This window comes from Saccostrea cucullata, unplaced genomic scaffold, assembly GCF_032062105.1.
Source record: "Saccostrea cucullata isolate Sc308-1 unplaced genomic scaffold, CSIRO_AGI_Scuc_v1 ctg11118, whole genome shotgun sequence".
In the NCBI taxonomy this organism is placed as follows: Eukaryota; Metazoa; Mollusca; class Bivalvia; order Ostreida; family Ostreidae; genus Saccostrea; species Saccostrea cuccullata.
The window spans coordinates 1,916-18,013 of NW_026923734.1; the positions used below are offsets into that span (position 1 = coordinate 1,916).

Sequence of the window (16,098 nt, forward strand, 5' to 3'; positions counted from 1 at the left end):
AATATATATTTTTTGAAAATTAAGAAATTAATTGAATAATCTATAGTATTTTCATATCAATATGCATATTTAAAGAATAAAGGAAAATCAGATATTTTTAAAACCTTTTTTTAAAAGGAAGTTTAGTAACGAAGGCTAAAATATTGTCCGTGTACAGGTATAAGTACTTTGTTGTGAAAAACAAAATGCTCGAGTTTGTTCTTCATGAGATATAAGCGATAAATTTAATTTTTCGAAGGTGATTTCTCGCGATATCAACATAGGATTATTTTTTGTGTGACCTAACAAAAATAATTTTTTTAACTTTTGAATTTTGATATCTTTTAAAAGAAAAAGACTTTGGGGATATAATTTGACAAAAGTTGAAACAATTTATGGACAATTATTTTTCAGGAAGAAAAACTAATATATATTTTTTCGCAATTAGAATCGGACTAAGCGGCTTTAAATGTTGTTTCACTCTTTTCTTAAATGTTGTTTCAGAGTTATAACAAGTCATGTGACAATGATAAGGATCTTTGCTTTTCTGGCACTTTTTATTTTATTTTACACTTTGCTTGCTTTACAATTTTAGTTTTACAAAACCTGAGTACCAATACTTTTCAGAAATCTTTTGATTTATTTAACAAATATTATATAAGAAATATATGATTATGACTCATTTCATCTCTTTAATATTAAGAATATACATGGAAAAGCCTGAACATTTATTTCATCCTTTTTGAATAAAAGGTCTCATTAGTAACTCCTCATAAGAGTACATGTACTAACTTTAAAATATCCCCAGATGTCCCAATTCAATGCAGTGATTCAACATGTACATGACATATAATTAAGACAAAATACTATAGACATCAACTTTTGTGTTTTTTCTTAATTTTCTTTTTACCAGATCCTTCTAGCAATGCAATAGCGTCCTCTGTTTTCCTTTTCTTCTCTTTTAATGATCTGAAATAATAATAAAATAAATATAATTTTTGATATATATTTTTTTTGAAAAAAATAACCACTTTGAACCCCACTTTTAAAATTCCCTTCGTTTACAGCTTGAGATTGCTACAGAGATCCCCTTTTACACAAGATACATGTAATTCTGAGTTACCCCTTGATGCTGATCATCTTTGACCCTGACCCAAGGGCCTGCTTCCACTCCTGCTCTGACCCCTTTATTTTATACTGGGACAGGTCAAGGTCCTTCAGAAAAGCCAGTTCCTTCCTCTGGGCTGCCTCAACCTCCTCTGCTGCTGCTGTCTGTAAAATAAAGAGTTCATCTGACATTAAATAAATTTATTGGATGTTGTCTATAGGCTAAAATAATCTGCATTGTATACAGAAGTCATGTTCTTTAGGAATTACATACTGGTATTTTTCCCACACAAACATAATTCAGGGACAGTACTGAGTGTTTGTACTGAGTTTATTATCTCCTTGATAGAAAACCTTCATGTCTGTAACTGATTACTTTACTGCCTGGATGTAGAACTTACCAGTTCCTCCTCCATAGACTGCTCTGTGGGCTGCAGTGTTATCTCCTTCCTCTCTATCATATCTTTCTCTACATCCTCCTCCATTACTTCATTCAGACTCTGATGTACGTACAACAACATTTCAATAATATGCAGATACTTAATATCAAAGAGCGAACAAGGCAAAACTTGCTTGGAAAATGATCTTCCTAATCAAAATACTTGTAACATCATTTAATACACATGAAGATGATTACTTACGTGGACAACTTTGCGGATGATCCTGTTGAAGAGACCCAGTAATTGGCTGGAGGGAAGATCAAGCTCTTTCTCCAGATCTTCCACAGTTTTGTGCTGCAATCCCAACCCAAGCAGCAAAGCCTTAAAAAACAAGAAAATTAATAATAAATGACTACCAAATTATGATCTAAAAATCACTTGTGTTTTCATTAAAAAGGGTTTTAATTTAAATAAAATAAACATAAAAGCTACCCAATCCATAATTTAAATTTTTAAGAAAATTAACAAAGCCTTTCAATTTTTTTTTTCCTCAACAGTGTTTGTTTGAAATCAGTGCCTTACACTCTGTACGATGCTGAGTTGAACATTGATCTGATTCAGGAAGTAGAGACGACTGATGGCGGGCAGAAGATCTATTATCAGATGATAGTCAACCATGTTCTGGGCGTACAGCTCTAAACGCTTCACATCATACTTAGTAAAGTACAACTCTAGTTCTTGTACCGACAAATCTACAAAAGAGATGGACAAACACAATGAGCTTTCTTCCATAAATATCACCAATGATTGGTATCATGGGTAATACAAGATAATGTGAATAAAAGATGATGTTATTTAATAAAACATACTTGATTTGCCAGATTTGAACTGTTTCTGCTCCAGAATGCTTAGAGCCATGGACGGTGTGAAATTTCTGAACTGGTATGCTAGCAGGGACACAAATCGCCTTCTGAAATCTGTAGTAAATGTCAAAATATACAGTAAAACTCGGTTATAGCGAAGTCCTGGGGACCTGTGAATTTAATTCGCTATATCCGTAATTCATTATATCCGTATAACGAATTCGTATAACTATATATAGCGAATTCGCAATATACATGTTTGCCTTTAAGTATTACTAAGAAATATGTTAGGGAAACAAATATTACAAAACATACCAAAGATAACTAAGGTTTTATTATGAATTGAATTTTATATGCAAATTCTTAAAGGAAATAAAGTCAGTTAAATTTATCAATTTTTTAATAATCTTTGAAAGTTCGTTATAAAAGATGTAAATTTCATTATATTTAACCTCAACGGGACTCAAAATCAGTTCGCTATATCCGTAAATTCGTTATATCAGAGTTCGTTATAACCGTAAAATTTTACAAAGATTTGTTAAGAACTTTGCCGGGAACCCAGAAAAACTTCGCTATATCCGTAAATTCGCTATATTCGTGTTCGCACTAAACGAGTTTTACTGTATTAAACAAACACATAATATTCTACAACGATAACTCGCTTTTAATTTCTGCATAAAAGTGATTCATTTTAAAATCTTCAGTTTATACATACAAGCTTAATTGACTGGTCTGACTTATTTATTACACATAGTTTGTGATTACAAATTTTTAAAAGTTGATATGGACCACCTTGATTTAAGGAAGAATTATTTGTAGCTCTATATGTGTTGCTTCATATCTCTAAGTGAAAATAAATCTTAATGTTTGATTGAATGAGTATAGTGACATATTTCTAAAGAAAAAAAAAGTATTTTAAGCTATGAGAAACCGTTGGAGCAGTTTGTCAGATTTTTTTTTTTTCATTAGAGTAATAACTATGGAAAATGTTAGATACATGTACATGTTTGCTAAAACAGATAATACAACCTCAACTCATAATTGCACAGCAGTTCATATTATCCATGAGGAGCAAGATGACAACAAAAAATAAGTTATACCTATACATCAAGTATAAAAACTAAAACCCAATATCTATATATTAGTACAAATGCTCCTTATATAAGGATTTTCGGTGTACCTTTCCAGAAGGCTTGTAGCCATGACTCTTGTTTCCTTTCCTCCTCCCCCTCCTCTTCGGTCAACAGGTGTAACATGATACAAGAGTGTTCACCTGTCAGGTCATTCTATCAAGAAAATAAATGTGTACATTATTTCTTGGAAGGTCTTTATAATACACCAAACCATCTAGTCCTAACAATTGTTAAAATTTAAGAATAAAAAAAGCAACAAATGCTTTAAACTTACAGGTGTTTGTCTTAAGTACACAGGTGCAAATCCATTTTTCTTCCAGAACCTAAAAATATTCACCACAAAATTCAATTCTTTCATATTCTTGCATCCAAGTATACATGCCTGTATATAGATACAACAATTTGAAAAAAAAATACAAATACAAACATGTACAATATCAAACAAATTAAGATATTCTAGTACTGGGAAGACAGATTTTATTTCATTTGCTTACTTGAGTAAACCTGATGTCAATCCATAAGAGACTCCCAAGTAATCCAGTTTTTCTGGTTTTCTTTCACTCAGCTTCATCAACAGTGGAGGTAGATTTTTCCTGGGAGTCACTCTTTCCTCAAGTAAGTTCACCTCCTGTTTCATTATAATATGCAATAATATTATAAAGTGTCTTGATTCTAAAACCTGTATCTCTAAGTACTGGTATACATGCATAAACTTTTAACTTCATATCATGTGAGCATATCTAATTTTTGATAGTAATGATGATTTTGCAGCCTAAGCAAGTGATGCTGTACATGTATTACAATTGTTCGTACCTGGTCATCTATGACATTGGTCTCCGGCTCTGTGTCTACAGACTCGGACAAACTGACCACCTCCCCTTTATAGTACTGCTTTAACAAAGACAAAGCTCTGCTGCCATAACCCATCTGTAAATAACAATGGTCAAAATAAAAGCTTTGAACCTAATATCTGACATTGTTACTAATAGATATATTTTGTGGGAAAATTATTCTGCAGTTGATGAAATATTTTGTAGTCTGAAATCTAAATATTACATGGAGAACATGAATTTAAGGGCTCTTATAATCATAGAACGACTAAAAAAATTTTTAACTCCCATGAAAATTAGCGATTTCACAGTACGAAGCATATTTAAGAGTCAAAATCAGCAAGCATCGAGCATTGAATGGAAAGTCAAAATTTTATTTTTTCAAAAGCTTCTGGTATATGAAAGATTTTGTCTTACCTAATGCTAAAACACAATTAAAATTTTTTTCGAACGTATGAAGGGACTGGTATCCAAGGAAATTCATTTCCTAAGCAACGGGTTCATAAATCCTTATGAAAATCAATGATTTTTAGACATTTTTCTACGAATATGTTTTCTGAACGTGATAAGATAAGGTATTTTGGTTACTTTATTTGTTAAAAGATGGAATTACTTTATTCTCCAAAAATAGGAAAAACAAAATTTCTGTAGTGATATTGTTGCCATGACAACGGGAAAAAAACATGGCGTCAATGCTTATTAATCTTGAAAAAAGTTACATATGTTTATCACTTTATTCACAAAATCTACAACCACTGCTGGAAAAATGAATGGTATGATCTTGTTAGGGGTTATCTATATGTCATATCTATACAATAAAATTTGCAGGCAACTTTAGCAGAAAAAAGTTACAAATGGTTAAAATGTGTGAAAATCTGGTATTTATAAGCTTTTTTGAAGGGGTGGGGGTAATTTGAATACATGTTCAGTGTCCATTATATTGGCCATATTGGTTCTGATCAAATTAAGCATACTCATATCTTTACTATTGTTAATAAATAAATGCACATTCAATTTCAAAAGGAATTTTATATTCCTCACAAAGGAAACTTGGAAAAAGGGGGGGGGGGGGGTAGGAATCACCTTGTTCACCGATCCATATGTTTGTTAAATTTTGACTTGTCCATAACATTTCAATGAAGTGCCACTGAAAGTTCATACTTGATATTAAGATTGCTTGCGATCGAGAGATGTGTCTAAAACTTGACTCAAGGTCATTTGAACAAGTTCAAGGTCATTGGTAGAAGAAAAGTGCAACCTTTGCCCATTCTGTAACATTCTAATGAAAAGACTTGGTTTCATCTTGGGAATTATTTTTAAGCTGTAGGTTTGTCATTACCTTGACCAAAATTCATTTGAACATGTTTGGCCTTGACTCAAGGACATAGCTTTTTCAAGATCACTGCAGTAAAAGTGTACTGTATGAGTTTGGCACATTTACATATTTAACTTCGAATGAAGGGAAATTGGAAGATTGTGCTCAACACAACGGTTTTACTACCTATGACTTGAGTATTTGTCATAGTCAAATTGTGGTATGCACATCTGCACTAGCAAAATTTTAAAAGGTTTCAAATTAGTATTTAGACCTTTTTAGTAATAAAAAACATTTAATGCAATAGCAGGAAGGTTGTATCATTTTATTAGCTTTCTCACAATAATTTTTGTTTATGAAAGAGAGTCGCTATGACAGCTCACATAATTATATTAAAAGTAAAACCATGTCAATCAGGCATGTAGCATCAGGTTTGGGTTGGGTAGGGGGATGACATCCCCCACCCAACTTTTTTCTCAACGTACCCTAATATATAACCACCCCCCCCCCCCCCTCACGAGTTTGTCCTTCCGTCCGTCCGTCTTTCTGTCTCTCTGGAACGCTGTCGTTTCCACACGATATCTCGAGAACCCTCTGAGCTTTTGCAATGAAATTTAGCATAGCAACAGTTACTCCCAATGGACTAAAGAAGAGCCCTATTGATTATGTGGTCAAAAAGTCAAAGGTCAAGGTCATACATAAGCAAATTCTGTCTGTTATAACACTTTCCTTTCCACACAGTATCTCTAGAACCATTTGAGCTATTGCAATGAAATTTTACATAGTAACTCCCCGTGGCCTTATGAAGACCCTTATTGATTTTGAGGTCAAAAGGTCAAAGATAAAGTTCGTAAATTTATACATTCTCTCTGTGTGTAACACTATCATTTCCGGGCAATATTTCAAGAAGATTTTGAACTTATACATGTATGTGACTTCATATTTGCATATAATTATCGAAATTGTACAGCAGTTCCGTGGCGCAGTGGCAAGTCTCCCGCTTCACACGCGAGAGGTCACGGGCTCGATTCTTGGACGATCATTTTTTTCTTTTCCGAAATCCTTTTTTTTACTAAATGATAGTATTCAGCATGTGAAATGAAAAAATTATGAGGTCTAGCTTGTACAAACTCATAAAATCATCATTACGTTGTGATAAATAATCCACATAAAAAGAATCTTCTATACACATAATCAAATCATTATATCAATATTGACATATTTTATTTGCTTCAGTATACATGTATACATTTAAAAATTCTACAAATTCAATAAGTGGGATCCGACCCCCCCCCCCCCCCCCCCCCCACTGCGCATGGTTTACTTTTTCCCTAAGCGGTAGACACAAATTCTCTTAGCTTGTTAAAAAAATGCTAACAGACAAACAAAGAATGTTACTTTTGGATTGAACATTTTTATTTGATCCACTTTCATGAATACACTGTACAATTTATGGATCTATTTTCTGGATCCCTGAGTCTCCGGTAACACTATCCACTCACTTCCAGCATCAATGGTCTGTACTGTAATGATGTATTCTCATAATGATAATCTGAAAAAGTGATAAAATCAAAATGTAATTATATTATACAGCTTTGCCTTCAGATACTTACTAAGAACCATTTCTAGTTGAGCTTGAGCAATGATGATGAATGCAAAGCATGTTTATTGGAATCAATTAAATTCCAAGAGATCTCAATGGTTTAGTTTATCATTTTATTTTAAAAAGTTAATGTTTTTACTAAATGTATTATTTACACGTTTTTCCTGTCCAATTCTATATCAGCTCATCTGATTCTGTTTCTGCTTCTTTCCGAGTTTGGCTTCAAAGTGGCGAATTTCATTCTAAAAACAGAAGTATACAACACAAAGTTGAGACGGTATTGATTTTAGATATTATTTAAATTTATAAACTTGTAATAAAAAGGTCAATTGGTTCTAGGTTTTGTCAAAACTCTAAATTGTGGTTTTCGTTTCTTTCCAATAACCCCCCCCCCCCCAAAGAAAAAATAGAGTATAGAAATTCTTTTCAAAATTTTATGTGCTGAAATTCTAATGATGCTTATAATTTGAACCTAGTTGACTTAACCTTTTTCTTTTTTTATGACGTCATAACAAAAGTCATTCCATTTTACAAATATTTCATAAAAGTGTTGATTTTCATAAATTTTTTATGTAAAAAGCAGGTATTATCTTAAATGGTAAATAAAGATATCTATTACTATATACAGAATTTTTTTTTTACCCGACCATCACTCAAGTTATAATCATTATAGCTGGTGAGTGACTTGGTTACACACATGCTTTGAATACAACAAATCAAAATTAAACTAAATTCAAATTAAACTTTATAATTTGGGATACAGTTATCATGAGTTATGTAACTGATCATGACCAACTTTTTCACGTTCGGCCCGCAGAAACAATCTAAGTTGGGGAATTTGATTTCATTTTATCATATTATAGTTTAATATCGGCAATATTATCGGGGAGGGGGGAGGGGCATACCCCCTCCTCTTGGTTCCTCGGGACATGCATAATCTTTTCTTTTTTGTTATAAAAAACTAAAGTAATGCTAACATATAACTTATAATCAATCAGAATTAAATTGAAATGTGCAAAAAAAACACTTGCCAAGTGTTACATATTTTCCTGCATGGTTAATTTTTGTTATACATTCTTCAGAAACTGTTGTAATGGTAAATTTTAAAAATTCAGTCACTAACCGTAATTAAGACTCATGAAAACGCCAAAACTGAGGCTCAGACTGCTCCAAGTTTGTATTTTCTTCTAGTCTTCTGTACACTGTTATTGAAAACAATGTAAGCAAACTACCGTTTATTCCTCCTATGTTAGAGAGCTATACCAAAGGGAGGTAATTTGAAGCAAAAAAGACAGAAAATTATGGATTTAAATCAGTTATCATATATAAATGCTTTAGTTGCCTGCAGATTTTTTTCTTGATTCTTATAGAAGAAATACTGTTTAATATATATTTTATGTTGATAAGCTTTAATGTGGTTGTAGATTTCTTATAAAGTACTTCAAATTTGCTGTTTTTTAAAGCAAAATAAACCTCCAAAAACTAGTTATATTTATCAAAAGGTGAAGAGAATTTCAAAAATCAACAGCTGCTAAAATAGAGTATATTTATATAAATAAAATAATAATTTAAAAAGCTTTTTTTAATGACTAGTAATAAAAAAGTATTTGTTTAACCATAAATTCAAGTGTCATGATGAAGTACAAAACATGCTATCTGAAAGGCGCGTGGTTTCCATAGCAACAATGCGAAAAATTATTTTTTGCTTGCTTTTTTCTATCATTCCCTTTGTTCTGAAAATTTATATATGAGTTTTAACCAAATCTGTTTCTATGCCACTTTCCACATTTTTTAACTGAATGCTCGATGCTTGCTGATTTTGACTCTTAACTATTTTACTGGTGAAAAGAAACTTTGCAAAAAGTGCTTACATGTAGGAAAATTTGTGAAATGTGATTTTCATTAAATTTTACTCACTGACTGATAGTCTGGATGTGTGGCTATCCTTACAACTCGTGCCCCTGACAGCCCGGGAAAATCATGATCTTGAAACTTTAAATTAGAAATCAACTTGATTACTAAATATACTGAGACAATGAAGGACAAACATGAACCCGAGATAATTTTTCATCATTATGATTAACAGAGAGAGTTTATAATTTTATCTTTAAAACTGAATTTTGGCTGCAACAGACAAACCTGTTGGGATATTGTCCAAGGTATCAAATCACCAGAAGCTCTTTTCCCCCTTGACAAACTGTTCATGATAGAAGCTTTAGAAATCTCTCCTTCCAAACACACCTGAAAACAGAGGCAAAGCTTAAAAGACAATGTATTACAATTGACTTTCTAGAAATCTTATACATCTGTTGTCTATTCCATGTACTACCTATACATCACAATCTTTCTAAAAAAAATTTGTCATAAAAGAATGAATGGACAATTACCTGAAGCACACAGAGGACCTCTGGGAGTGATGTCTGATTTGGGTCGACTGGACCAAGCAGTGCAAAGATATGGTGAGCAGGTGCATCTGACAGTAACTGTAGGTCATTAGGAGTGTTCTAAAATGACAAGTACATTGTAGATCAAAAAAGAGAATTTTTAAATGTGTATCCTCATTAGAAAGAATTATTTATCTTTACAATCAATGAATAAATAGTGTTAATACAAAAATAAAAAGTGTTAATACAAAGAGAATTACTTTAAAAATTAAACTATGAACATTTTTGTATCTAAGTTAAATGAAGCACTTTAAAAAGAATGTATTTTTCTGCAGTTTGTACTAAAACTAACCTTATAGTGAGATGACACATACAGAGCCATTATTCTGTGAAGGAAGGCTTCAGACGCCTTGTGATAGGAGAACAGAGTGTCCCTGTTAATGTAATACAGGTCACAAGATTCAGGGAGAGGGCAGCCTGAGGAAATTCTGGTGACATTTGCAGCATCCAGACAGAGCAAGTCATACAGCCACTGTTCTACCGGATCACCATTGGCGTACCTTATAGATTCATTAAGGACCACTTCATGAAGAACACGACCTTAAATCAAATGTCAGAGAATACACACAATTAACAAAAAATTAAGTAAACCCTCATCATTTTTTCATATCTCTTTAATGGTATTTCATTATTTGCTTGTTGTCATCCAAAATCTGTTTTGTTACCAGAATCAAGTGTAGATGTGTACATTCTTTGACTTCAGAGGTGACATATCCCCCTACCTGAGGCAGATGACACACCCTCCCCTTTCTTGGTCATGTTGAGTGTCTTCTGGACTTCTGCTGAACTTCCTCCATATGTACTAGACTGCTGCCTCAGTTGCTGGACGAGCTTTAGTGACAAGGAGCGACCTGTGCCTTCATATCTACAAAACAATGTCTCATTTAGACATACATGTATATACACTTTCATTATAACAATAACCTTACAATTTTTTGACTATTTTGTAAATATCTTTTGTGATTGAGAAGACTTGAATGACCAACTGTATTTTGGTACAAAATGTTTAAATGTAGTAGAAAAAAAATAATCTATAGATCTACAGAGTAACTGTTTTAGTTTACCCATTGATAGTTGAGGACATGAACACCAGGTATGGTCCTAGAAGATTCTTCACCAAAGGAAGAGGTATGGCTGCTGCCTCATCTATACACACTAATTCAGCCTGTCCTAGTTTGTGGGCATCCGTTGGGTGGATGTACTGTTAGAGATAAATATAATTCTGTTACATGTATAAGCTTACAAGATGTAGTTAACATTTAGATCAGAAAGTAGATATTGCAAAAGTGATACCTGTATGGTTTGCCTGTGTTCTCTAAAAATGTTTACTCTTACAATAGCTTTGTTGAAGTCTGGGTTTGTGGACTGAATTATTTCATAATCCATATGTTCCTGGAAAAAAAAAACCCAATTCAAATTGATGAAATAAAGTGACTACTAGTCTGAAAGGTCTATTGTTGGGTAATAATTACACAGAATAATACCTGGTACTCTAGAGCATCAAATCCTTTGAAGACAAACTCAAACAAAGTTTTCAAATTTTCTGGACTAGGTGCAGTGACAAATATATTGGAGTACCTGAAAATCATTAGGAAAAGACTCATATACCTGTAGTTATTTAAAGTTTCAATACATGTATTAACTAAAAATATAAGAATACCATTCTTTGCAACATGTCATTTTCTTTTCTATTTTGTACATGAATTTTGCAAAGTTCATGTAAATAGACACAGTTTTTGTGAAAAAAAGAAAAAAAAAATGACCATACCCAAATCCTACAGCAGTTGATAGGGCCAGCCCCAGAGCTGCTGACTTGCCACGCCCCCTAGCTGCAGTCATAATCACAGTACTTCTCAGTGTCTTTTCAGATATTGCTTCAATGAACTTTAGAAGTGCTTTACCCTATCAAAATAATACAGGTGTATGATAAAATGGTACAAGTATGATGGTTAACAGTAATATTCAACCCCTAGACTGTAACCTACCAGTACATGTTCAAGTTCATGTAAGCAAGAAAACATCATAAAAGGAAAGGAAATCACTTGAAAAGAACTTGGAATGCATTTCCCTAAAAACTTACTAATTAACTGACACATTAGCCACAGAGAAGTTAATGTACATACGTAAAATTTGTATAATTTCCACTTAGATATCCAATTGCAGGAGTTTTATTTTGCACATAGTCTATCCAGTATTTCCATACAGTATTTAAATTGAGCCTTTTATACATGATTTATTGACTGACCTGGTCCAGAGTTTTACAGCAGTTGACGATGGCTCCTACAGGCTGAGTGTCCTGTAACGATTCCTTCAGATCCTTCAACTCCACCTCTCTGGCCGGCACATCTTCCTGTCAACATCAAAATACAACAGGGTTCCATGATTTACACAAAATAAATGCTACAATAATGAGTTTGGCTTTTTTGAATTCTTTTAGGTGAAATAATTTCTAGAAACTGCTGTTGGGATCCCTAAAAAATTCATTACTCTATGAATTAATATCACTTATTTGCTGTACGTACTATTTTCAACCCTGTGACGATCTGTCAGGCTTACTAGGAATTATTATTAACTAATTTAAATCCATCATTCTCTCCCTTAAGCTGTTAAATTGTAAAATGTTCCCTGGCTTAGCATTACTCACAATAGACTTAGCAGGAACAGGTTGGATGTTGAGCATGTGTGATGATATAGGTAGAATGTTAAACTGGTCATCAATGACTATACAATTCTTGCAGGAGGCCAGTGAAAGTAAAAATCTGAAATGTGAAACAAAATTGTTACTGTTTGAACAAACTGATACATATGTGGTACACAAAACAATATTTTTAAAAAAAATTAAATAAGCTATATTGAACAGCTAGAGACAGTATTTAAAATGTGGTGAACAATTTATGCATTAGTATGTTTATAATTTATCAATTTTTAAGAATAATTTTAATCCTCTGGTTGGTAGGTCTAAGTCCCTTTATACTGTTATTGTATTTCTATTTGAGTTCATGTTTGTTGTTTAGTCTTACTGACTTAGGTTCCTAGTAGAATTAAATTTGTTTCTTTTCAAAATATTTTCAACAATACCTTTCATTAAATCTTCCAACAATATCTTGATGAGCCTCTGTCCTGAATCTTGAATGTACATCCTTTAGGAAAACAAAAAACTTATTAGAAGTATAACATTACTTAAATCCACATAAAATATATTCATTGATGTAGAAACAAAATATATACTGTAAATGTATGTATGGCACGCCAAATTCACAAAAATGAGATAAACCTAGTTTCACAATTGATAAACTAGGTTTATCGACTGTAAACTATAGTTTACAAACCGTAAACTATAGTTAACGATTCGTTAAGTATAGTTTTCATCTGTAAAACTATATTTAACGGTCGTTAACTATAGTTTACGAATGCTAATCTAAGTTTATCTGTCTGAATAAAGCGTTAACAATCGATTTTGTTGATAAACATAGATTCACGTTTGTAAACTATAGTTTATAATCGTAAACTATAGTTAAGAGTTGTTAATCATAGTTTTACAAATTGTGAAACTATATTTATCAGATCGTTAACTATAGTTAACGGTTTGTAAACTATAGTTTACAAATCGTGAAACTGTATTTATCAGATAATCTACGTTTTGCAATTGCAAATGATTGTTTATGGTGTTAAGTATAGTTTACGATTGTGATAACATAGAATATCATGTAAACTATAGTTTACAGATGTGAAATATAGATTAACATTGTTAACTATAGTTTACAGTCCGTAAACTATAGTTTACAACCGATAAACCTAGTTTATCGACTGTGAAACTATGTTTAGCTCATTTTTGTGAATTTGGCGTGCCATATGTATGCTTATCTTTTTTTTCAATTTTCAGTGAAAATTATAAATATGTACATAAATGCAAGTCAGCATTTCATTTGAGAGACAAGTTTACTTTTCCCCTTTTCTTTTTTTTTTTAGATTGATGCATCCTCAATCTGGGATATGACCTACCATTGTCATTGTATAGAGCTGTTTGAGAGAGGTCATTGTTTTGATGAGGAGGACGACTAACCCCCCTCCCTCCACTGTCTCTATGGTCCTCGCTAACAGGTTAGGGGTCAAGGCCTCAAAGTCCTGGAAAAATATAATCAATATTTAACAGAGGACTTTACAAGTATGAATGTATTTTTACATAAATTTATAACTGACGAAACATCAATTCAAAATTTGAAAACAAATGTGTTCTCAACTATTTCTACCATGAGAATTTTCTATTACTGTATTTTCTGTATAGTTCAGTAATTGAATCCCAGTAATTGAGTAATTGAATCCTGATTTCAAAATACTGATGGGGTCAACTCGAGTTTGATTATGTAAATGAGCAAAGAATATTTTTTTTTTAAAACTGTTTTTTTTTGTTTGTTTGTTTGATCTTTGCATTGTCTCATGATATGCATTATCCTCTAAAACAAACAAATTCCAATCTTTTCAGTTAGTTTCCTACACTGCTGGTTCTTGCATGCCAATTATGCCTGGATTTTCATTATTGGACAACTTTTGATCATGTTGATAAAATTAAAACTAGATTGTATTTTTTCTCAATAAAAACTTTAATTTAATCACCAAAAATATATTTTTAATTTTCTAACCTGTAATATACACATGCCAAAAGTTTGCCCCAATATTTTATGAGTCTCTGCATAATAACAGTATCTGATTGAAGTGGCTGCTACAAACAGTTCAAACGGATCATCTTCATTCATGTCTAACTTTCCTCGCTTTATCTTCTTCTGTAGCTGCTTCATTCGCTTCTTACGATGACTACAAATAAATCAATAGTTAATTTTAAAAATAGTCCTGGGACCAGTGAATGTTGAGAAAATTACAATTCCTGAGAAATCTGAAATTGTCCTGCGACTCCCTATGGAATCAAAGACCCTTTGTATGTTAGTAAACATGTATACAGTTAAAAAGGAAAGAAGCTTAATCTTTAAGAATACAAACTGATACTGCCCATGTGTTTGTCTTCTTTTGTACATAATATCCAACATTTTTTTCATTTTCTATATACGGCCTTTTTTTATCTGCCTCATTCCTCTGATATTTTTATTATACATTCAATTGTATTTTTTTAAAGCTTTAATTATCCTTCAACAATCTCAATTTAACTAGTGTGTAATTCTCCATTCTTTGCATTCTTACCTACTGAATCCTAGTTCCTTTTTGTAACACCATAAAACTGAGGGTCTGGCTTTGACACTGGCCTTGGATAACATATGGTGTAAAATAACAACCTACAAAATGGAAGGAAGGTCTTCTGTTATGTTTCAAAAGTGAAATACTGAACTTTATACTAGAATGAAAATAATATTTTTCATAGAGTAAAAATACATGGCAACATTAAGAACTACATGTACATGTACATGTTATGTAACAGGAATTTTTACCTAAATGTTTTAAGTTGTTTTTGGGGAAAAGAATGAATTATCAGCAAACCTGATCCTTGCCATGGTCCCCCACCACAACAACTAGAGATCGATGCTTTTTGGCCACACCATTCTCCACCAGAATTCGGAGTCTGTTGTCTATCTTTTTCCTTACCATTTTTTTCTACCATCAAATACAAAATAATGAACATTTAAAAAACTGTGAATCATTATGTTCAACATACTTTAATCAAAGCACAAACAGAAAATGGTAAATAAGGTAAATTCCACGTTCTGACGTATATTCAATCACTTTATCAAATTCGCAGTGAAAGATCGCATCTAAATTTTATGTGTTGTTAATTAAGCAATGAATCAGAATTTTTTGAAAGATATAGTCTCATAACTGCAATGGTGTTTGCAATCATTGTATGTTTATTTCATAGCGCATTATGAAAATTTGTTTGCACACACCATTGCAGTTACGAGACTATCTTTAAAAAAAATAATGATTCATTGCTTATATTTACATTTTAAACTCATATTTTTAAAAGATCCCAGCAATTCTCATTGTTTGCATAGAGATTTGAACCACTTTCAATAAGCGTCAAAAGAAACCTTCATCAGCAAATTAAAAAAGATCTATTACGCAACTAGGTTAAGGGCTACCGAAGGTAGATCAGTGTATGCAGAGCCTCGGGAATTCGATTATGACGTCACGGTGAAATTGTACAAATGAATCTCGGCGAATAAATAATAATTTTCTTTTTCATATACTCTTACATGCTTTGATTTCTCATGCTAATTGTAAATATAAATCAATGTGTAAATAATCTTGTCATTCCAACACTATTGGAATGTAAAATCAAAGCCAACTTGATCTCGCTGTACTAACAGATATGACGTCATAGGCTAGTTTGACACGCAGTTTCTCTGTACTTGAGACGCAGATAAAGCTATTAGCTGAACTGAAAATCTGAAAATTAAATCTAAATAAGCGTGATCTGACCATAATTGATTCATATTT

At 32.3% G+C, this 16,098-nt stretch overlaps 1 protein-coding gene and 1 long non-coding RNA gene across 2 annotated transcripts; both read right to left on the minus strand.

Annotated features, from left to right (window-relative positions):
- Positions 1-1,102: 1,102 nt before the first annotated feature.
- Positions 1,103-15,281, minus strand: LOC134264797 (RNA cytidine acetyltransferase-like; the record flags this gene model as incomplete). Its single annotated transcript, XM_062747077.1, has 25 exons — positions 15,142-15,281; positions 14,848-14,939; positions 14,295-14,466; positions 13,657-13,779; positions 12,733-12,794; positions 12,299-12,413; positions 11,900-12,004; positions 11,423-11,556; positions 11,139-11,232; positions 10,948-11,046; positions 10,719-10,855; positions 10,377-10,519; positions 9,947-10,194; positions 9,598-9,714; positions 9,350-9,451; positions 9,128-9,202; positions 4,276-4,389; positions 3,957-4,090; positions 3,737-3,785; positions 3,510-3,615; positions 2,336-2,443; positions 2,049-2,218; positions 1,728-1,847; positions 1,488-1,586; positions 1,103-1,251 (listed from the first exon to the last, which is right to left on the minus strand). Coding segments are annotated over exons 1-25 (2,975 nt in total), but the record flags the coding sequence as incomplete, so codon positions are not given.
- Positions 6,647-8,604, minus strand: LOC134264796 (uncharacterized). The gene is made up of 3 exons (XR_009991619.1): positions 8,334-8,604; positions 7,366-7,452; positions 6,647-7,159 (listed from the first exon to the last, which is right to left on the minus strand). It is a non-coding gene; the product is annotated as an uncharacterized LOC134264796 (long non-coding RNA).
- Positions 15,282-16,098: the final 817 nt, after the last annotated feature.